General features: G+C 59.4%; 1 protein-coding gene across 8 annotated transcripts in view; it reads right to left on the bottom strand.

Moving 5' to 3' along the window:
- Positions 1-2,029: 2,029 nt before the first annotated feature.
- The window catches only part of RAB3IL1 (RAB3A interacting protein like 1), a 50,422-nt gene continuing 29,387 nt past the window's right edge, over positions 2,030-23,064 (bottom strand). For 2 of the 8 annotated variants that reach the window (XM_004051332.5, XM_055354290.2), the window contains exons 2-10: positions 12,764-13,016; positions 12,275-12,370; positions 12,103-12,180; positions 11,176-11,394; positions 9,459-9,587; positions 9,251-9,363; positions 7,150-7,249; positions 4,044-4,110; positions 2,030-3,089 (exon numbers count right to left, since the gene is read on the bottom strand). In XM_004051332.5, the coding sequence (XP_004051380.4) occupies positions 3,007-3,089; positions 4,044-4,110; positions 7,150-7,249; positions 9,251-9,363; positions 9,459-9,587; positions 11,176-11,394; positions 12,103-12,180; positions 12,275-12,370; positions 12,764-13,016 (1,138 nt within the window). In that variant the 3' untranslated portion in view covers positions 2,030-3,006. Of the gene's footprint in view, positions 3,090-4,043; positions 4,111-7,149; positions 7,250-9,250; positions 9,364-9,458; positions 9,588-11,175; positions 11,395-12,102; positions 12,181-12,274; positions 12,371-12,763; positions 13,017-22,114; positions 22,334-23,064 lie in introns of those variants that run through there. The other 6 variants (XM_031016502.3, XM_031016501.3, XM_055354292.2 and 3 more) reach the window with 6 other exon arrangements.

The raw sequence follows: 23,064 nt of genomic DNA on the forward strand, positions 1-23,064 counted from the left end.
CCACTGCACTCCAGCCTGGGTGACAGAGTGAGACTCCATCTCAGAACAAAACAAAACAAAAACAACAATTAAAAAAAAAGAGTTAAGGTAGTACAAGTTATGGGTTTTTTACCATAATAAAATGAAAAGGCAAGGAGGCTGCGAAAGCCATTTAGTCCTATATTTCCAACTCACAGATGAGGAAACTGAAGCCCAGAGAGGAGCGACTTTGCCCAGGTGCACAGCCCCGGCAGGAGTTCCATCAGGACAGTCTTGGCAGACTGGAAAGCATCCTGCAGGAGTGAAGCACACCAGTGCGCAGCTGGTCTCAGCTCAGCGCCTCTACCCTCAGAGGCCAGAGTCGTTGCTAGGTTTGAAGAGGGGGCCAAAGAGGGTTAAAATGTTCACATGTGCCAGGGGTACTCAGAGAGGCCCAAGTGGGTTATCTAGAAAATCCACTGAAGAGGAACAACGCCCTCGTGTCTGATGTCGGCTAACCCTCCCCAGCCACCTTTAAGCACATTGCAGGTGTCTAGGAAAGGGAATCCAGGATGCTGGTTCATACTGTGGGCTCCAGGGCTGGCCTCATGATTCCTATCCTGGGGCCATCATTTCCTCTGTGGCACTTCTGTGTGCCTCATTCTACTCATCTGCAAAATGGGAGAATAGTACTTTATAAGGTTGCTGTGAGGATGAAATGAATTAGATCATTTAAAGGGTTTAGAATCATGCCTGGCACAGTCAGTGCTCAGCTATTAGCTCTCGTTGGGAGATACTGAGAGTGTATGTCCATCCTCCAGGCATTTCAGTTCTCTGTTTATGACCCCACTTGGGGTCTGACAGCAGGCTATGCCATTGCAGGGGCAGGCAGCGCGGGTCTGGGGTATGGGACCCTCTGCCTGGCCCCTGGAGCGTGGTCTGGTGTCTCCTCGGTCTTGAGTGTTGCTGGGCCAGGAGCACAAAAGCTGGGGGTAGGGTGGACAGCTCCAGGGCCCAGACCTCCAACTTCCTTTGGCCCCCCAGCTGACCCAGGACTGACAGAGAGGAGAGAAAGCGACTGCCACGCAAGAGAGGCTGTGGGGATCACAGCAGCGAACACAGCCTCTTGTGCCCTTTTCTGACATCCTCCTTTGCCTGCCTGCTTTCCTCTCTTCCATCTGATGCCCTGTGCGTGTTCCTCGTATGTTTTTGATTGCCAGTCTTCCCCCTGGACATTCTCAGCTCAAGCACAGGTGTCCCCAGCATGGGTGGAGGGCTTCCTGTGGTCCTGGCCAGTCCACAGCTAGCCTGACCTACCAGCTGAGTGGCACCAAGGCCTCAGGCCAATACGGAAGTCCCCACAAGGTGTCACCAGCCCAGTAGATACTGACCCGACTCAGAAGCTGCTATGCTCTCCACCACCCCAAGAAGGCATCTATTGGCCTGGGCCCACATCCCTACAGGTGGGGAGGGGCTCAGCCACCACAAGACACCTTCCCAGCCCCACTCTGGGTCCTCAGAGGTCCTGGCCACCCCCACCTCTTCCAACTGTGACTGCTGCCCCTTGCTGAGAGCTCGTCCAAGACCTGGGCTTCCATGGTCCCCGCCTGTGCTTCCAGCAGACATCACCAATCAATCCTGCCACTGTCCCACTGAGCACCAGGAGGCCTCGATGCTTTGCCTCTGAGCTGCAGGCTTCTATGAGACTGGAGGTAACCATTGCTGGAGGCAAGGAGACCCAGGGGAGGACCTGACCAAGGTGCCACAGTGAGGCAGTGGGAGAGCCAGCCTTGGTGCCGTTCTTCCCAACAGCAGGCCACCAGCCACGGGGAGAGGGAGGCCTGGCTCATCCCCCAGTAACCCACAGCCCTCTGAATACTAAGGGAGGACTCAAATAGTCCTCCCCACAGCAAGTAAGTGGTGATGGCGGAGGTGGGGTGGCTTCAGGATTTGGGTTTAATCCCAAGCACGAGGGCGGGCAGGGAAAGGATTTGGTTTCATTCCTTCAGATGCCCAAGCCTTGGCCAGAGCCCCAGGGTGCAGGAGTGAGGGCGCGTGGCCACCCAGCCTGTACCAACAAAGCCTGCCTTTATTAAATAGAGATCGCGTTACATTCCATCCAAAGAAGGAAATCCGGACGTGGTGAGGGATGTGTCCAGGTGGGAGCTCCGAACGCTGGTCCCGAGTGGGCTCTGATGGGTGGGAGGGCCCAGGTCCTGCCTGCCCACCCAGGCCCCACATGCCAGGGCGCGTGTCTGCATGGCCACCCACAGCTGAAAACAGGCGTGGGCGATCTGAAGCCCTGTCTGTGTTCTACTGTGGGAGAAAGTGCCCCAGTCCTTCCAGCGGTTTTGGGAGCAGGGCCTCCAGGAGCACAGGGCTGAGACGGGGTGGGAGGGAAGGTGACAAGGGAGGCCTTTATGAATGGGGAGGGAGGAAGGGGGAAAGGAAGGGAGGAAGCGGGGGAGGGGCCTTGACTCATCTTAACAAGGCTTTGGGGCAGTTCTGTGCTATGGAGGCCCTGCCAGCCCCTCCTAGTAGTCCAATAGGGAGGCCACAGGGAACAAGGCACAGGATGGCCACAAGGGGGTGCTGCTGGCCCAGGGCTTGGCAGCTGGGGTGGAGGGTACCCTGGAGATCCAGCCACCCAGAACAGTCCCTTTCTGAAGACATGCCAGCAACAAGGCACCTGCAGGCAGTTCTGGGGACTGGGGAGGGGGCGCTGGCTGCCTCAGGTGTCCCCTCCCAAGGGCTGAGGCCCCCCGAGTATGGATCCGAGCTCCCTGGTCTTTGGTGCTTTCTTGAAATCCTCCTGGTGGTGGCAGAACCCAGTGGGGAAGAGAGGGGGGTCTTGCCGTGAAGTCCAGGCCCATCTGTCCCAGGGTGGACGTGTGGTGCTGGCTCAGTGCTGCCTCCATGGCCTGTCTGTCCATCCATTCTGCCTCTGGCTCAGGGCTGGCTCCAGGCCCCCGTCTCCCTGTGTGTCGGCTTGTTCTGGGGTGGGTGTTTGCTCTGTCTCAGAGCTCCCCTTCAGGCCTGGGCCGCGCCCTAAGCCTCCTGGGGGAAGAAGCCGAGCTTGGCCAGTGACATCTCTTTCCGCAGCCTCATGATCTCCCAGAACATGGGCTCTGCTGCAGGCAGAGAGAGGGTGAACAGGTCGGGGACAGCTCAGGGTCACCTCGGGCAGATGGCCAGGTCCCCTCCTGTGGGTTTGGACAGAGCAGCTGGCACAGCACCCTAGGGTCCCCGGCCCCCAAAACAGATGACCTCAGTGAGTGGCTGGACCTCTCTGAGGCTCCACTCTTGAGCCTTGGAAACTGCTGAGTGCCGACCACACCTGAGGGATCTGTTTGCACCACACTGACGGCCACCCCCACAGCCCGACGCAGACACGCAGGTACACGCTGTCACATGCAACAGCGGTGGTCCAGACCTGGGAACTACATTAGACAAGGCACAGATGCCTCCCTGGGGTCTCACAAGGACCCTGCGCAGTGAGGCGGGGACCACAGCGGCCATCCGGGGACCTAGCAGGTGTCAACACCCAGCATGCCTTGGCCTTGGCCTCCAAGAGGACTTGACCCCTAGGATGGAGAGGAGATAGCTCCTTACTCAGAGGGTCGGGCCAGACTGGTTCAGGAGAAGACTCAGCAGGGAGCAAAGGTTGGTGGAGGAGCGGGGAGCCAGGCCTTGCAGAATGGGCTGTGGGGGGAGGGGGTGGAGGGAGGCCCTGTCCAGCATGGAGTGGAGTGGGAGCAAAGGCTGGAGGTGGGTGACCCTGTGTTCAGGTGACCAGGAGGAGGTGGCCACCACCTCCAGGGCCAGGGAGAGATTCACAGGGGTGGCCCCCTTGTGCAGGGCCGGGAGAGGTTTGGGGACAGGAGAAAGACCAGCCGGACGGACTCAGGTACAGAGCTCAGCACCCAGGAAGTTTGTGAACGCTTTACTAAACCACAACCCTCCCCGCTCCCCAGCCTCCTAGCTGAGTCTTGCCTCCGCTAGGGGCAGGTGGGCCCAGAGGGCGCTTCCCCGTCCAGCCCCACTCCCGTGTGCCATCCCTGCATCGACCACCAGGGGGCGCTCACCGTCCTGCCGCACCAGGCCTTGCTGGATGTAGCGGATGTAGGTAAAGAAGTTGCACACTGCGGTGATCTGTGGGCAGAGGTGGGGACGGTGTGACCTGCCAGCCCCACGCTGGGGGTCCCCTGACAGGCGGATCTGAGTCCAGGGCAGGAGGCCCCAGGTCCCTGCAGAGCCAGGCAGTGCTCCCTGACTCAGCTGGGACTGGGCTTTCAAGTAGTAATCAACAACAGCATGACTAGCCCTGCTGTAATAGCAGCAGCAGCAGCAGCAGCAGCCATTTCATCAAGCGCCTGCAGCGAACGGAGCAGACGCACTTATTATTCCATCTTACATGGGGGAAAGCGGAGCCACCCGGGGGAAGTCGCTGACATCCATCACGGAGATGGCGGAGCTAATGAACCAGCGTGCAGCAGAGCTGTGAGATGAACCGGGCAGGCTGTCCCGGAGTCTACGCTCGCCCTCTCACAGGCCAGCTTGCTCCAGATGCTGGAGTTTTGGGCCAGCCAGGCCTCAGTCCAGTGCTACTGATAACATTGGGAAAGGAAAGGGGGTCAGAAGCTGCTCACCTGGGCTGCCTGGGGCCCCTGGGGCCTCAGGCCTGCTCCATGCCAGGCCCCGGGGCCCCTGGGGCCTCAGGCCTGCTCCATGCCAGGCCCCGGGGACCCTGTGTTGGCTCAGACTCTGCTATGAGGACTCACACCACAGAGAGGGCACTGTTGGTGCCTGGCCCAGGGCCCCTTCCCAGGCCCGGGCCCCATCTCCCAGCTGCTGAGAGTGGGGGCACTAATGGCTCAGAGGTGCCCCCCTCTGTACTCACTCCTGTAGACCTCAGCCGATGACTGACTTGTGTGGAGATAGAAAGGACAGTCCCCTTGCCTCAGGGTGGAATCAACTCTGCTAAGAGCCCGGTGGATGGGGCTGAAGCTGGGCTGCAGCTAAGGCCACATCCTGGCTGGAGTCCCCCGTCCCTTCCCTCATTCTCCTGGGAGCTGCACAGTATCTCCAGGTGAGGCTCTGCCTCTACGGAACCCAGCCTAAGACAGGGTGGAAGGTAGCCGGCAGCTGTGCCTGCCCGCAACAGCCCCTACTGAATGTCCAACACTCCTGGGGAGGGACGTCAAGTGAGAGGGGCACCCACAGGCTGGGGAGTGGAGAAGCTTCGGGGAGGGGCGGGACGGTGGTGGCCTGGCAAAGATAGGGAGGTGCGAGAGAGCGGGGCAAGGTCGGGGGACCAGCCCGTCGTGGCAGGGACACCACTGCACAGGGAGGGTTGAGGAGAGGCTGCGGCAGGAGGGTGGGGCAGGGCAGAGCTCAGGACAGGAGCAGGGACAGTGGATGCCCACAGAGGCTCATGAGCAGGGAGTAGTAGGGAGGGGGCTTTCCCTCTCCAGGGCAGGGACCACATCCTAAAACTTCAGACCCTCCTCACCTCATCTCCCACCCCCCAGCTTCATCCAGTGCAGCAGGACACCCAGGCTAGGGACTTAAAGTGCTAGAGGTGACATTGTTGAGCACGGGAACATCTTTTGTGGGGCCTCCTGTTGAGCTATGGTTGGGCCTGGAAAGCGGTGATGGAGATAAGTGGCCACTGAACAAGGCTCAGTGGGCACAAATCCACAGGGTAGGGGCTGCAGTGGACTCAGACCCAGGATCCCAGGTCTCGGCTGTGTGGCCCTGAACACACCCCTTTCCTTTGCCAAGGCTCAGCCTCCCTTTTGGTAAATGGGTGCTCAGCACACCGCTGGGAGGACTCACGCTCGGATGCCTTGTGGAGTCCGTCAAGGACAGTATAGTCTGCTGCCAGCAAAGGGACCATTTGTCCCCTTTAGACCTGCTCCCCCGTGAGGAGCCTCTAGCAGGCCTGAGATGGTTCCTCAAGCTGTGTCACTGGAAACGTGTTTCCAAACATGTTCTCTTGTTCCCCTCAATCCTCTTAAGAGTCAACAGAGGGACAGAGGAAGAGGAATCCTTGTCCTCAATCCCCAGCTTGGTGAGAACCCCTGTCCTGGTCTGGGTCACTCGGCAGGGGAGGGTGGGAGCTGGGATTCCTAGAGGCCCCTTGGCACTCATGGCCGACTTAAGGCTGGTGCACCAGACGCACCGCTGAACCTTTTCCAAAGCCTCGGCCAGCACCTGAGTCTGGGCGTCAGGAGCCCCGCACTCTAACTGGAACTCTAGCATCACTCCTGGATTAGGTGACATTGAATGATAGAGGGGGGCGATGTCATCCCATGCCACATTTCATACATAAGGCTGCATCTCAGCCGACTGGAGAGTGGCCCTCCTGATGGCTCTGAAGTCAGCTGCCGTGTGCGACAAGGCCCTGTGGCAGGGGACTGCGGGTGTCCTCTAGAAGCTGAGGGTGTCCCCTGCCAGCAGCCAGCAAGAAAACAGGGGCCTCAGTCCTTCAAACACAAGGAACTGAATGCTGCCAACAGTGTGAGTTTTGAGGAGGACCCTGACTTCCAGGAACACAGTCTGCTGACAGCTTACTGCGACCTTGCAAGTCCCTGAGCAGAGAATCCAGTAAGTAGTGCTTAGACTCCAACATGGGGAACTGCGCTATTTTAAGCTACCAGGTTGATAAGTGATTTGTTACACCGTAATAGCAAACCACTGCCCTTGGCTTGGCTGTGTGGCCCGAGTCAGTCTCTGCGCCTCTCTGAGCCTGTACCCTGCTCTGTAAATCAAGATGTAAGGCTGGGCGTGGTGGCTCACACCTATAATCCCAGCACTTTGGGAGGCCGAGGCAGGCAGATCACTTGAGGCCAGGAGTTCGAGTTCAGCCTGGCCAACGTGGTGAATCCCCATCTCTACTAAAAATACAAAATTAGCTGGGCGTGGTGGCACATGCCTGTAATCCCAGCTACCTGGGAAGCTGAGGCAGGAGAATTGCTAATGTCTGCCTGGGAGGCAGACACTGCAGTGAACTGAGATTGTGCCACTGCACTCCAGCCTGGGTGACAAAGACTCTGTCTCAAAAAATAAATAAATAAAAATAAGTAAATCAAGGTGTAGTGCTATTCATACTCCCAGGCCCAGGGCCCAGTGTCCCAGCACCCAGGTGGCCCCAAAGGAGTCAAGTAACGCTTGCAAAGGCTGACTCACCCTGGCCCGGGAAGATGGCGAGATGTAGTAGTGGCTTTTGGAGTCCCCGAGCCGGATTCGGTGGCGGCAGGTGCGGGTCAGCCCGCTCAGGGCACATGTGCTAGGGGAAAGCAAAATGGGTCACGGGGGCTGGCTGGGGCTTGCCCCTCTCCCCCACCCCTGCATGCAGGGAAGATGCAGCAGCTGAGAGGATGCATGGGGAGGGGCAGGCCTCCCTTCCCCCACCCGGCTTCCAAAGGAACCCAGAGCCAGGCAGAGAAGGGAGCTGGCCCCAGCCGTCCCTGGGACAGACCTCGAACTAAGCTGAGCTGTACCCCTAGAACCCTTGTTTTGCCCCTGCTGGGCAAGAGAGCTTGGTTAATCTCATGCCAGGTGTACAAAGTCCCACCCTCTGCAGGCTCTGCATATGCCTCTTCCTCCACTTCTGGGGACTCAGACCAGGCACTCCTCCCCCAACTAGGCCAGAGTTGAGGTCTGGCTGCCTCCCGCATCCCAACACCCAGCGGCTCCCCTGCTTCATCCATCCAGGCCCTCTGACCCCACTAACCCCCATGGTTCTCAGCCGCATGCCAACCAACCCCGTCTAAGAGCCTTCTCCCATGCCCTCTTCTCTCCTCCCCACAGTCCTGCGTGACGTCGCTCAGCATCTTCAGCCACCCACATGCAGGGTCTCCACAGGCCCTGAGCAACCCCCATCTGGGCCCCACTCCCCAAACCTGCTCTTCACTGGCCATCATCTGCTCGGCTCTCTCCTCCTCACCCTCTGCTTGGTCACCAAGTCCCCAGGCCAGGGCACAGCAGCAGGACTTTTGGCCTGCATCCCCTTGGCTCCTTCTGGCCAGCTCTCTGCCTCATCGCTCTCTTTCTTCTCCACATCAGAGCCAGGGCTCCTCCAAAAACCCACATCTAATCCATCATCTTTCTCTCTTGCTTTCCTAATTCCCAAGAAATAGGGAGAATCCCAAATAAAAGAAGGTTTAAAAAGCTCCTTGGCTGCGGACTTATCAGAGCATTTGTTGCCTCCTGGTTCACTGGGACTCTCTGATGGACCGGAGAGCCTCTTTTCAGGTGGCAGCTATTGATGACTTTTTTTTTTTTTTGAGACGGGGTCTCACTCTGTCACCCAGACTGGAGTGCAGTGGTGCGATCTCAGCTCACCGCAACCTCCATCTCCCAGGCTCAAGCAATTCTCCTGACTCAGCCTCCCGAGCAGCTGAGATTACAGGTGTGTGCCACCACACCCGGCTAACTTTTGTATCTTTAGTAGAGATGGGGTTTTCTCCATGTTGGCCAGGTTGGTCTCAAACTCCTGACCTCAAGTGATCCACCCGCCTCAACCTTCCAGAGTGCTGGGATTACAGGTGTGAGCCACTGCACCCGGCCTATTGATGACTTTTGCCGCACTGGCTGGTGGGTTAAAGCCCAAACCTGTGAAGGCTCTTTATACTCTGGCCCCAACAGCCTCTGCAGCCTCCACCCCAATTCCCTGTCCCCCCACTGCTTAGCCAGATGCCCCAGTGGTGCTTCCGTTAATACTCCAGCTTCTCACACCTTTGCACATTCCGTTCCCTCTGCCTGAAATGCCCTTCCCTGCTTGGCAAACTTCTATTCATCCTTCAAAACCTGGCTCAAATGCTCCCTCTCCGTGATGAGCCTCCCACCAGGGCACCAGCCATCCCCAGCCATGCTCTTGGCTGCCAAGGTGAAATCCTCCCCAATTTCTGCCCCTTGCTCCACCCTGGCTATTTTGTTCTGCTGCTCCCCTGCTCAATGCCAGGTGAGTAGCTGGAGGACAAATGCCAGGGCTACTGCATTATTTATTGGCAGGGGCACAGCCAACAACTGATAATCATGGTTCAAGAAAAGAAGGGGAGGGCACAGAGCAGACCAGTCAGGAAGAGGCAGACCCCAGCTCCCGGCCTCTCTGGAAAGCCTGGGGGTCCACAGGAAACCTGCCAAACTGCCTCCTTGCCCTGTGGGGGCAGCAACTGTCCCTGTCCCGTCGGCACTGCTGCATCCTGACCACCCCTCGGCACAGTGAACACACGGCTTGGCGGTGCTTTCCCGCATGGGCAGGAAGGAGCTAAGACCCTCAGCTTACTTGGTGCTGCTGCAGTCAACCTCGGCCACCTTCACTGTGGGCAGCGTCTGCGAAGCCACCGGCTCAATGGTGAGCGTGTTGTCCTCCACGGCGGCCCGTACCAGCACCGAGAGCTGTGGCAGACCAGGGCGGCAGGCAGGGTGGTAAGGGGCTGGGCCCTGGCGGAGGGGTGTGTCCCCCAGCTGGCCCCGCCTCTGCCATGCCTCACCTCCTGCATCGTGAAGTCCAGGCAGGGGCCCACGTCCTCCCGGTACACCCTTTCCAGGAAAGGGCAGGTCTTGTCCAGGGTGGGGGATTCCCTCCAGGCCTGGAACTCTGCAAACAGGATTGTGTCCACCTGCGGGAGAGGGCAAGCGAGGGTGGGGGCGGTCAGTGTACTGGGGCCAGCATAGAAGATGCAGGCTGAGCTGAAGGGGAGCGAGGGAGGACGTGGGGCAGGCCCAGCAAGCCAGCAGGTCGATCCCCAGCAGCCATGCAGGGAAGCCAAGTCCAGCAGCAGCAGAGCTCCCTTCTGCCCTTTGCACCAAAGAATTTAGAACTAAAAGTTTTGTTTCCAGGCTGGTGTTAAGTTTCTTGGTGCTACTGGATTTTAGAGTGGGGTGCAGGGCTTTGTCCTGAAGACCCTCACTGCCTCCTTGAAGAGGAAAAGTCAAAGAGCAACTGGCAGGAGGCCACAGGTACCAGCAGGTACACAAGCACACACAAGCACGTGCACACAGGAGGGGACACACACAGGCTGCCCTGGGCCCACACCTCAGAGGCGACTGCTGGCCTGCTCCAGGCCACATGCAGAATGAGGGAGGCTGGGAGGGGGCAAAGTGGGAGGCCCCTCTTTGGAGCCATTTACCTGTCGGGAAAAGGAGGGAGAGGGAGTGGAGGCAGGGGCTGGGGGCTCCCCAGGTGGGAGCGGCCAGGCCGGCTCGTAGGTGAGGTGAACCGCCTTGCTGGGGACCACGCAGAGGAGCAGGGAGAGCAGCGGGGCCAGCCCGGGCTGGGCCGGATGGACAGACAGATGGACAGACGGACAGACGGACAGACAGACAGGTAGACAGGTGCACAGAGACAGAACAGGAGGAAGGGGAGAAGTTAATGTACATTCAGAAGCTCAGAGCTCAAGAGGTGGATGAGGGCCTGCTCGTCTTCCCTGGAGGCCCTGGAGACAGAGGTGGAAGCCAGGATGGAGTCGAGTGGGCTGGCGCCAGGGACCCAGGAAGCTGAAGGCACCACAGCCCTCTGAGGCACTACCTGGGTGCAGCCCTGAACTCAGCTCTTGATGTCCCTGTCTCTGGTTCCTCCAGCAGCCCCGGGAGGCCCCATTTATCAGGTGAGAAAGCTGAGGCGCTGACAGGTGGCCTCATTTGCCTACGGACCCATGACCATGAGTGTCAGCCCAGCAACTGGTGTGGCCAGCTGAGGTGGGACAGAGACACCCCTCCAAAGGCCACGCTTGTCTCAGCCCCACAGTCAGAGGGCGCCAGAAACCCCTTGAGCACAGGGCTGTCACCAGGTGGTGCTGGGGCTCAAGGCTGTGGCCACATGGGGTCCAGGCAGCCTCTCCCCTGAGGCCCAGTGGCTGCTGCTTGGCCTCTTAAGGCCAAGGAAGTGTGTGTCTCAGTGGAGGCCCCAGATCCTCAGGGCCAAAGCCAGCCTCAGGTGCAGAGACCACTACCTACTGCTTGGAGTCAGTGGGGCAGGGAGGGGGCCTCAGGTCCTCAGATGGTATACCCTGGAGGCTGCAGGCCAAGTGCCTCAGATCACAGGAGGTTGGAGAGAAAGGACCTGCCCATCCCTCACATCCCAGAGAGGCGCAGGACAGGCTCCAGGTCACACAGCATGGGGCAGGCTGGTCCTCACTGGGCTCGGACCCTGCCTACCACAGGCACTGCCACCCTTCCCCATGCCCAGAGCCCGCCTCCCGCCCTCACCTCCTTGCCCTCTCTGTCTGGGGTGAGGGTGTGTCCCGCAGCGGGACACACGGCGGGGCAGAGGGTGCTGCTGGTGCTCTTGTGGCGAGAGTGGCCCTTTCGGGGCCCGGCCTTGGTGGGGCTCAGCAGCTGGGGGTGAAGCTCGCGGTTGGGAGAGGCTGGTGTGGACGTGATGACCAGCGTCTTCAAGGCTGTCACCTCTGCCTGCAGCATGTCGATCTGCATGGGATGGGATGGCTGTCAACCCTCACCCAGACTGGATGCCATCCTGGCTGCCACCGCCTATCAGCCTAACTCAGGACAATGCACCCCTGCAGTGACGGGCACCTAGTCCCACCCGACGCCCTCAGAACAGCCTTCGAGGCAGAGACCCAGACACTCATTTTACACATAGGGAAACTGAGGCTCACAGAGGCGACATGGCCTGCCCAAGGTCACTCTGTGAGCAGGATTCTGTTAGGAACAAGTGTCTGGGAGCTGGCTGGGCCTCCCATGAGAGTTCTGGGACCACCCCCAGGAGCCAGGAAAGGCCCAGGCCTCACATTTTGCAGATGGGCAACCAGGCTTGGAGAGAGGAAGCGACTTGCCCAGGCTCAGAGAGCCATACTGAGTGAGGTTTCTGCTTTGTAAAGTGGGGCTGGGAGGAGAGGGAAGAAGGTACAATAATCACAGGGTCCTCCCAGCCCCAGCACGATCCCAGAAAAGGCTCTGCCGTGCAGCAGAATCACTGATGGAGCCCCGGGGCACTGGGCCCTGTGATCTCAGACCCCCACCCTTCCCTTCCCTCCCTGGGCCTGGGTTCACCCATTCCTGCTGGCCCCACCGGGCCAGGTGAGCGTCCACTCGGGCTGCAAAGCTCAGTGCTCGCTGAGCCGGGAGGCAGGGCGGGTGCCTGGGCTGGCCTGGGCAGGCGGGGACGGGCCTCACCTTGCCCCGAGCCTCCTTCAGCTGCTTTTCTGATGCAGCCTGCTTCATGTTGGCTTCTCGAACCATCTTGTGAGCTTCCTAGGAAGAAGGCAGTCCCTGCGTGAGTGGTGAGGAGCCAACGGACGCCCAGATGACCCATTCCCCAAGTTGTTCCCGTGCCCAGCTGGTGTACCTCGAACAGGCTGGCCGTCAGCTCTTCCAGCTCCTGTTCTAGCTGCTCCCGCACCTTGGACAGGCGCTCACATTCCTCGTCCTTTAGCTTCAGCTCCTGGAGGAAAAGAGGCAGGCACTTGAGCACCTCAGCATCCCCAGGCCTGGCACGGGAGGGACCAGGCCCACCGGACCAGGCTCCATCCCCTCGTCATTTTATGTGGGGCTCAGAGTTTATTTCCTCTGGTGCCTGACAGTTTGTGATGCTTTTTCCGTTTAGCCACAGCATGAAGCTGAAGCCCTGCCTGCCAGTTCATCAGAGCTCAGGGCACGTTTGCAGTCAAGACGGGTGACCATCGGTGCGCCCAGCACAGGCCTGGCCTGCAGCTGGCCTCGGTGAGGGCACATCCCTCTCCCTTGGGCACATCTCTGGGCACCTGATGAGAGCCCACAGCTCTCCCAACCTGACTTCTCCCCACCGAAGACCCCCCAGCCTGCTGCAGGCACCCACCTTCTGCGCTCTGTGCAGCTCCTCCTTCAGGAACTCGGAGCCCTTCTCTCGGATCTCCATGGAAGAGCTGCGCAGGCGCAACACGTCCAGCTGGGCGGCTGCGGGGCCCTCCTGGCCTTGGGCCTCCTCCCCTGCAGAGGTCTCCACCAGGGCTCCTGGGGACTCCCTGTGGCCTTGGCAGGGGTCCGTGCTCTTCCAGGGGACCGGGACAGCTGCAAGGGGCGGCGGGAGGCCCTGGTCTGGCTGGGGTGGGCTGGAGACAAACAAGGGTATCAGCAGGTTCAGGGTGGGGTCCTGAGGCCTGGAGAGCTGAGTCCAGAAACCGCCCCGAGGCAATGTGCCTGCCACTTGAGCCTCAGCCTTTCCATCTGAAAACTGGGACCCTACCAGCTATCATCGGTGTTGTTACAAGGGCAAATGTCTAAGCACAAAGTCTCTTGGGGCAAGAGGCTTATTCCTCTTTGTCAACCACCCCTTCCAGCCCAGGGCTGAGGGCTGTGTTTGGCACATGCAGTAGGTGCTGAGCACACAGTAGGTGTTCAGCATACAGTAGGTGGTCAGCGTCTTTGTCTAACAGGTGACTGTAAATGCATCAGGGTTGAGTCCCACTTGTATTAAGTGAAGCCAATTCCAATGGCCCTACCTCAAAGGTCACTGAATGATCAGAGGAGGTGTGGGTAAAACCTTGGCACCTCGGATGCACTCAAGCAGGAGCTGCCTTCACTGATACAGTTAATGCGAATTCTGCCCCTTTCAGGGTGGACCAGAGAGGAAGGATGAGGCCAGGGCAGGCAGGGCTGAGGCAGGAAGATTCTGCAAACAGCTCGGACAAGACAGACCCACTTCCTGTCCCCCTGGACTTGGTGGGGAGCAGTCCCAGCTCTCCCCTGGTCTGCCTTGTGACCTCAGGCAAACACCCCCTTCTCTGGGCCTCAGGACCCTCCCTTCCCTGAAGCTGAAGACCCTGGAGGTGGTGTGAGGCCTCATTCCCCCCCACACCCACACTCTCCACTCCAAAGTGGACCCTGGAGAGGGAAGGGAGGGTGAGGGCCCGGCCAGCGGTGTTTTGTGCCAAGACAGCACCTCTGGACTCACTCACTCAGCAAAAGCTGGAGGCTCCTGAGCCAGCAGCTTCTGAGCCGCAGCAACCAGGGCTGGGGCTGGGGGGCTGGGCGGGCCACTGATATCAGTGAGGGAAGTTGCGGGGAGGGGCTCAGGGAGGCTGCACCAGAGGGGGAAGGCAAGGCCAAGGAGAAAGTGGGACTCCAGACGGCTGAGGGAGAGGGAGGAGTGAGAGGCAAGCCTGTGGACCAGTCTCCCCTCCCTGTCCTCAGGACCTTGGGAAGGTCACCAAGCAGCCCCTGAGCCTGTTTCTCCCTTGGTTAACACACAGAAAATGGGCCCCCAGAGACTCCAGCAAGGAGCCCACTTCCAGCAATGAGTCCCTTCACACAGCCCGGTCCAGCTGCCCAGCCGCACCCGCCCTCTGCTCTGGAACCGGCCCAGAGTGTGGCCTCAAGGCTCCTCAGGCTGGGTCCTGCCTGGCAGGGATGTGGGTCTTGAGGATTAAGGTGGGGACACATATCCATCACTCCATCAACAGTGTCTATGCCAGACAGGGCTCTCTCCTAATACTCCTGTTTGGGGAAGTCTTGTTGGCAAGGGTCCCCCGCAGCCTGAGAGCTATGGCGGCGCCCTGGGCTGGGGTCTGTGCCCTGGGGACTCACCCTGCCAGACTCTCCACAGGTCTCTGACCACGCTGTCTTCTTTAAAATTCTCTCAACAGCGACTGGGCGCAGTGGCTCACGCCTGTAATCCCAGCACTTTGGGAGGCTGAGGCAGGTGGATCACCTGAGGTCAAGAGTTCGAGACCAGCCTGGCCAACATGGTGAAACCCCATCTCTGCTAAAAATACAAAAATTAGCCGGGCCAAGATTGTGCCACTGCACTCCAGCCTGGGCGACAGAGCGAAACTCTGTCTCAAAACAAACAAACAAACATAAAACTCTCTCAACAGCACTCGTGGTATTGTCCCATTCTACAGATGAGGGGACGGAGGCTCACAGAGTGAAGGGACTTGTCAGGGGTCACGCAGCTGGTCAGTGACAGTGCTGGGACAGGTGGCCAGGTCTTCAAGCCCAGGCCCAAAGCTTCCCCGCTGCAGGGGAAGGGCAGGTGGGTGGGGAGGGTGAGTGTTGGAATCGGCGCATCTGCTTCAAGATAAAGCGCTGCTGGGCCCAGGGGGACTCGGAGGCTCCTCTTTGGCTGCAGTAGGGAAATCTGACCCAATTCTGGCCCGAAGTGGCTTCTCAGACTCTGCGCAGGCCCAGAAACCCCCTTTCCAGAAGGCAGGGCCTGGGCAGGGGGAGCTGTGGCAGAGAGAACAGGCCAGATGGGGCAAGCCTGGGGTCCATGTCGGCCTCTGACCTGGGGTACACATGAGCCCCTGGGAATGCTACTGAAATTCTCTGAACCTGCTTCTGCACCTGAGGGATAGGAGCTGAAATCCTGCAGGAGGTGCTCTAAGAATCAAGAGCTCTAAGAGCAGTCCTGACCTGGTGCTGGGTGAATCATGTTCAATCCACAGCCATGTTTGGCTGAGACACTCACGAAGCCTGCCTGGGCTCTGGGTCCCACAGCTTAAACTGGAGGCCTGTGGATCCTTGCCAAGAAGACTTCCCCGAACAAGGGTATTGAGAGCCCTGTCTGGCACAGACACTGTTGATGGAGTGATGGATATGTGTCCCCACCTTAATCATCACGGCCCAAGTCCTCAGGTAGGACAGGATGGCCATAGTCACTCAGGCTGGGCTGGGGGCTGCTCACTGCAGGCCAAGGGCAAGAGGTGACAGCACAGGACAGGACAGAGGACTCTAGCAATTGCCTATGCCCTGACCGAGGAGAACCAGGCTGCCGGCCCTCCCATGGGGGCCGAGCTTCATCCACCAGTGTGGTCTGGGCCTCTGGCCACAGTGAAAGACTAACTCTCTCTCCTGCTGGTCCCAAGCACATAGGCTGGAGGTGTGGCTGGCTGACCTCACCATTTTCCCAACAGGCTCTCATTTTTGCCTTGCGGGGCAGAGTGGGGACAGGGCCCAATTTTGTAGCCAGAGGAAACAGTGGTCCAGGAGGCCTGAGACAGAGTCTGTGACACCCTTCCCATCACCCCCAGTAGAAGAGCCCAAGGCCAAATCCCAATGGCAAGAAGTGTGGGAACATGGGAACAGTGGGACCACCCAGTAGCCACCAACTCCCCAACGCCAAAGGTGGCAGGAGCAGGAGGGAAGAAGGGCCTGACCTGCCCTTGGAGGGTAGCCAGAATCTGCAGACCCTCTTCCCCCTCATTTCCAGGCTGCAAGGCCCACTCCTGAGACTCCGACATTTCAAAGAAGGGACCCTGGGCTCCTCGGGTCCAGCCCAAGCCAGAATCTCCAATCTCACACACATTTCAGCCTCCCAGACCAGAGGCCTGAAAACCTGGCTGTGAACACCCAAGTCAGCGGTGAACTAAGTTGTGGAGCAAGCAGGGACCACTTAATGTTCTGCTGCCCAGCGTCCCTACCCTCCTCAGTCCGGGTCCACCGCTCTCTGTACAAACCTCCTCAGTCCCCGTTCCCTGCAGAAACAGAGCCCAGCATCTGAGATGAGCCACAGATGCCTCTGGAAAGGAGCCTGTTCAGAGGGTAGGAGTCAAGGTCAGAGGTAGATGGGGCAGCCAGCCAACATCCCCCATCCCAAAGCCAGCTCCCACTGCCGAGAGGCCCGGGCAGTTCATACAGGAAAGGCCCCAAGGGTCACTTCCCCAGGAAACATACAACCAAAAGAAAATGCAGTAACCACAATCCTCACCCCACCAGGCCCACCCTAGGAGGGCCAGCAGGGCTCTTGCCCCGACCCACAAAATAAGAAGGAGACCTGGACTCCGTGGCCCTCGGTCTCTCAGTGTCCCCAAGCCAGCAGGGCCTGGCCAGTGGCCAGACCAGCCTATCCCTCAACCAGTGCCCAAGATGACCCTGTCCAGTTACCTCCTGGAACTAAAGACCCCTGTTGGTCATGGGCACAATGGATTCATTCAATAAGCAGGGGAGGGGACAGCAAGGGTGGTTCTGAAACTGGACGAAGGAGACGGCTGGGAGGGCACACTGGGACCACTCAGCAGGCTGCCAGGGCCCAGGCCTCTAGGGAGGCTGCAGAAACCCCGACCCAGGGCCTGGCTCCCCGGGGCGGTGCCTTGGCACAGGGGCCTGTTCAGACTCACACTCAGCCTGTGCGGTGACGCTGAGGGGACGGAGGCTGACAGCCATGTGATTAATATCCAGGGACCAAGGGAGTCCCAGGAAAGGGTTGGTGGGCTAGCTCTCAGGCCAGCCTGCAAGCCCAGCAAAGCTTGGCTCCCCTAGAGAGTGGCCAAGTCTTCAGCCCCAAACCCACAAGCATGTCAGGTTCCCAAGCGCTAGGCCACATCCACGCCAGCCCACCACTCCACAGGTGTCATGGCCTGGAAGCTTGGGACAATTGCAGGGAGATGTGCTCCTCCACCTGGTTTCCAGATGAGGCCCCTGAGGTTCAGAGAGGGATGGTGACCTGGCCAGAATACACAGCAAGGAAGTGGCAGGATGGGAACTGAACGCAGAGTACAGGCACAGCGTATCACGTGGCCTGTCACCCAGAGGAAAGGGGATGAATGGCGGTTTTGGAGAAGTGAGCCAAGAGGCAGATGGGGTTTGAGGAAGTCTGAGACAGTGCCCAAGTACTGGAGGTGCCACCCAAGAATGCTGTACAGCCAGGCAGGACCTGGGCTAAGAGGGGACAGCAGAGGGGACACACACAAACAAAGATGGGAAGGGGGAATTGTGGGAGGAACAGGGGCTGGATGGGGGGGGGGCAGGAAAAAGCAATAACAATAATTAATTAAGATAATTCAAAACTAAGGAAAAGGTGAAAGCTGAGAACAGCGGTACCCATGCTGGGAGTGAGGAACTGGGAGGGGGTCTTTCAGGGACAGGAAAGTGGGTGGCTGAGGCATCTGGGAAGTGGCACGTCCCGTAGGCAGCTGAGGGGGAATAGGCAGGATGGGGTGACGCTGTCGAGTGGCACTGGTTTGGGGGAGCAGCTGCAGCCTGAGCCTGGATGAGGGGCTGTCAGAGAGGACAAGGGCTTGAGAGCCAGAAACGACGAGAGTGTTGGACACCGGAGCTGAAGAGTGTCTGGGACCCGGGGATGAAAGAGATCGTCATGAGTCTCACTGAGTTGGGCCAGGATCCAATGAGCTCAAGTCAAGGAGGGGACAAAGGGATGGGTGGGAACTAAGGTGGGCCTGGGCCACAGGGGAAGGGGAGCCAGAGTAGGAAGAAGGGCACAACAGCACGTCCTAGTAGAGACCATGGAGGAGGAGCGGGGGAGAAGGTCAGGAACAGCTGGGGATGGGAAGCAGATCAGAACACCTAAAGCAGGTGAGTCAGGCCATGCCTCTGCCGGCCATAGCCCCAGGCCACCAGGCCAGTCCAGCCCAGCCCTGGTGGGGGAATCCAGCCCTGTCTCTCCATGGGAGCCAGCACAGGGCCTAGGAGGGGGCACATCTCACTACTCTTCTACAGGGCTGGGCACGCAGTACATCCTCAGATGTGCCTGTGGCGACCCTGCCCATTCAGTCCAAGAATTGACACCGAAGACCTCCAATAGCTAGTGTGTATACTGAGCACCCATTATGTGCCAGGCACCCCACCAGCCGTGATCCATCCAATCTGCACGACCAGGCAGCCCCCTTCTTACCACATCCTATTTTGATTTGCATCTCCCTCCCGCTACCTCATTTCCCAAGACCTATTGGGCATAAATCATGTGCAGAGCTTGGAGGGTCTAGGACAAGCAGGATTCTAATGAGGATGTCTGCCCCCGACACCCATGTCCCGATTAAAGAACAGCAGGAAAGATCTCCACCTGTTGAGGGGTAGGGTAGGCAGTTAGATCACGGAGGGCTTCCAGGGAGCAGCAACAGTGAGGGCTATACAACCCCTTCCCAATGAAGAGGCCTGCGTGCCTGACCCTGGAGCCCTCGGGCCATACTTCAGACTCTTGTCTCATGGCCTCTAGTCCCCTGTGACTTGGGCCTTACAGGCAGGAGCCCACAGATCCATGCCCTTAGAATAGCCAAGGCCCAGGGCAGTGAAGTGACTTGCTCAGGATCACACAGCCAGTTGATGGCCCCTACAGCCCTGCCTGCCGCAAAAACATGCTCCCCAACCCCTGGGAGGTTGGAATGGTCTCATCTCATTCCTGGGCCATCCATCAATGCCTGGTCCTCTCTAGCCATAGGTATGATGAGCCCCATCTCTGGGGAAACTGAGACCAGGGGGCTGGAACAGTGTCATGCAGAAACTTGAACGCTGGCTTCTGCTGACCAAGTCCCAAGTGTCCAGCACCATGTTAGATACAGAAGTACTCAAGACACTGTCCTCACCTCGTCACCTTGGAGCAGGCTTGGCACCCAAAACTATGAATGTGTGAAACTGTGGGGAATCGGAAGGGGGGCAGCCCAGTTTGGAGGGGCACCTAAAGTCAGACTGGAGCTGCCTCTGGGTTTGGAGTTCAGGGCCCATGCTCAGGAGTCCCAAAGAAGAGGACCCACCCAGGCTGTGGCAGAGTCCAGCCACTGCCGCCCACCCCAGAAGAGTAGCCCAGGGCTGGGGCCATGACCAGGACCTGGCCATTAACAAAGCACAGCCACCAAGAGAAAGATCTCAGTTCATTTCACAGGTGAGGAAACGAAGCCCAGAAACATCACCGGCCCCGCCGGGGTCACCGACTCCTAATCCCAGCTCCTCCTGTTCTAGGATCGACAGTCCCAAACATACACCTGCCAGAGCTGTCATCAGACTTGGTCAGAGTCACCTGGCAAGTATGACTCTGAACAGGACCCCTCCCAACTGCTGCTGGGGTCTGGGTGAGCTCCTAGGACACCAGGCACCCAGTGGGGGCTGGCAGCTTGGCCCCTGACTCTAAATCCCTGTTTCCTCACCCAAATGGGGGGCCATAAAAATACAGAGCTCAAGGTAACCCCCAAGCTCTGCCTCACCCCTTCCGCCAGCTTCTCACTGCCCCTCATCCTTTCCATCTGCATTTATGAAGCACCCATTATGATATGAGCTCAGTACCCAGCTAGGCCCCTGGGGGTGCGGGGGTGCAGGGGTGCAGGGGTGCATGCAGGAAATGAGCCATACTGAGGATTCTGTGGGGGTCAGCCTGGCAGCTGGCTCATCCAGAGTGTTGCTGGGAATACGGCAGGGGGGCTGGATGGTGGGGAGGGGTCCCTGCCCAGGATTTAAGGCTCTCTGACTCTCCTTGAAGCAACCATCCATCTACTGGTGGCTCTCAGCTGTGTCTGGCCTTGGCCTGGGTGCCTCCAGGGAAGGACGTTCTCTGACCTGCGATCACTCCCACCCCAGAAACCACTTATTTTACCTAGAGGCCCAGAGAAGGAAGTCCACACTCTCAAGGTCACACAGCAACTAACTCAGGGGCTGTGTTGCCTGAGTCCACCCAGCCGGCACAAGACACAGGCTTCCGGCAGACGAGGCTGCTCCCCAAACACAAATTCACCCCGGGCAGGACTGCCCGGTACTCTCCAGGTACCACAAACCCACCTCAAGCACTTTCTCCTAAGCCAGCCTCCTTCCTCCAAGCACAATGCCAACAAATACACTAGTGGCCTTCAACTCTCTCCCTTTAAGAGTCTCAAGCCCAGGCCGGGTACAGTGGCTCACACCTGTAATCCCAGCACTTTGGGAGGCTGAGGCGGGCGGATCACAAGGTCAGGAGATCGAGACCATCCTTGCTAACATGGTGAAACCCTGTCTCTACTAAAAACACAAAAAAATTAGCTGGGCGTGGTGGCGGGCGCCTGTAGTCCCAGCTACTCGGGAAGCTAAGGCAGGAGAATGGTGTGAACCTGGGAGGCGGAGCTTGCACTGAGCCGTGCCACTGCACTCCAGCCTGGGCGACAGAGTGAGACTCTATGTCTCAAAAAAAAAAAGAGTCTCAAGTCTTAGGGCAGGGCGTGGTGGTAAAAGCCTGTAATCCTAGCACTTTGGGAGGCTGAGGCTGGTGGATCACCTGAGGTCAGGAGTTCGAGACCAGCCCAATCAATATTGTGAAACCCCGTCTCTACTAAAAATACAAAAATTAGCCAGGTGTGGTGGTGTGTGCCTGTAGTCCCAGCTACTCCAGAGGCTGAGACAGGCGAATTGCTTGTACTCAGGCAGTGGAGGTTGCAGTGAGCTGAGATCTCGCCACTGCACTCCAGCCTGGGTGACAGAGCAAGACTCCGTCTCAAAAAAAAAAAAAAAGAAAAGTCCCAAGCCTCTCCACACCTCACCCCTACCAGGAGCCCACTCTCTCCACACCCCCTGCTGGGGATGAAAGGCCATCCCTTTCCTAGCATCGCAGCTCAACCTTTGCTAGGTGCCATGGAGTGAAGTGGATCCTGCCTGCCTTTCCAGGGGGGCTTCCCTCACTCCCCAGATGTAGCTGGGCAGTAGCCCTCTCCTGGGACCACTCATCTGGCCCAGGGGGCACAGGAGTACAATCTGTCCCCCATTCTGGCCACATTTCCTCCAGGACCTGGTCTTTCCCGGCCACGGGGAAGAGGAAGTGTTTGCCCAACTCCACAAAAACACCACAACCTTTCTGCACATACAGGGCAGGGGTCCCACATCAGATGGGCCAGGAACTGCAACTGCCCCTGAGAACCAGTGGCCTGAACAGACACAGCCACTGGGGCCACTAATCCAGGACCCAGAGTCTGTGCTACCCCACTCCAGGCTGCGGGGCGGTGGGGTGGGGGGGTTCCCACTCCACACCTCTGAGAGCCTCCGTACTTGGAGAGCCCCACAAGGAGGTTCTGCCCTCAACTTGGGAGCCACCCTGGCAAAGACCCAGCCCTTCTTTCCCAGCTACACTGCTTTCCAAGAGTTCATCCAGCCGAAGGGGTTGAGGGACAGGTTGGGAGGGTGGGCTGGGGGTCCTTCCTCCAGGTGCATGCCCGAGAGTCGTGCACGCTCTTCCCCACACCCCGACTCTTCTCACTTGCGCTCCTGATGAGCTAAGAGGAGTTGACGCTGTCACCCCGGGACGGTCGGCTGCCCACCCTTCGCACCCTGCACCCCGAGAGAGACCCCCGACCCCTCCCCCGGAGTCTCCTGGCTGCGAGTCGGCTCGCCTGCAGGCAGGGCGGGGGCGCACAGCACCTCCGGGTGGCGGCGCAGACCCGGCGGGGACCCCCGAAATCCTCCCGTCCCGGGAGGCGGCCGCGGCCCAGACCCAGCGCGGGACCGCGAGCGCGCGCGGACCTACCCGCTCCACATCCCGGCGCCTCGGGGCGCCCAGGCGTCCGTTCCCAGCGCCGCCGCCGCCGCCTTCTCCCAGCGCCGCGTCCCCGCCCGCCGCCGACTCCGCCAGGGGCCGAGCCGCCCCACCGCCTGTCAGCCCTGCCCGCGGCGGGTCAGTAGGTCTCAGCCGCCTGGGCTCGCGGCCCCCAGCCCAGCCCCGACCCTGCCCTGGGCGGGTCACGTGGCGGAGGGGGGGCGGCCCGAGGACACGTGCCCGGCCCCGCCCCTCCGCCGGCCCGGCGCTGGGATCCGGCGCGCGCTCCCAAGGCCCGGCCCCACCCGGCCCGCCGCGCCGGGACAGGGAGACCGCGGCGCTGGGAGGGAACCCGGCCCCCAACATCCCGCGGCCCGCGCCGCGCTCAGACTCCCCAGCTGACTCCTCCTCTCCAGTCGCCCTCCGCACCACCCACTTTGGGCCACCCCTGCTCAAGAACCTACAATGGCTCCCGAGCTCTCAGCTCTTCGATTCTCACACAGATTGTCACTTAAGGCCAGCAGACACCCTCCCCCCTCCTCACTCGGCACTCCTTCCCTAGGCTGTCTGCTTAGTGCCTGTCCCTGTGCAACATCCTGCCTGCTGGGAAGGGGAGGGGACAAACCCGAAACAAGTTTTCTGAGTCCTACTCTCTGAGTTTTATCCCGAAGGAGTTTCCACTTCTGGTCCAACTCTCCTCACTCAGCCTCCTGCCACTTAACACGCTCTGCCCATCCTTGCCTTTACTCACCATCTGCCCTCTGGATAGTATTCCCCACCCACCCCCACCGACACACACACATACACACACCTGTCTGGTCCCACATCCTCCGTGAAACCTTCCCTGAATCCCAGACCACTGGTCTACCTGTCCCTCAGTTCCTCCGTCCCACCCATTCTGAGTCCTGATCATTCGTTTCAACTTCAGCCTGGGACTGGAC

Source organism: Gorilla gorilla, chromosome 9 (assembly GCF_029281585.2).
Source record: "Gorilla gorilla gorilla isolate KB3781 chromosome 9, NHGRI_mGorGor1-v2.1_pri, whole genome shotgun sequence".
Taxonomy (NCBI): Eukaryota; Metazoa; Chordata; class Mammalia; order Primates; family Hominidae; genus Gorilla; species Gorilla gorilla.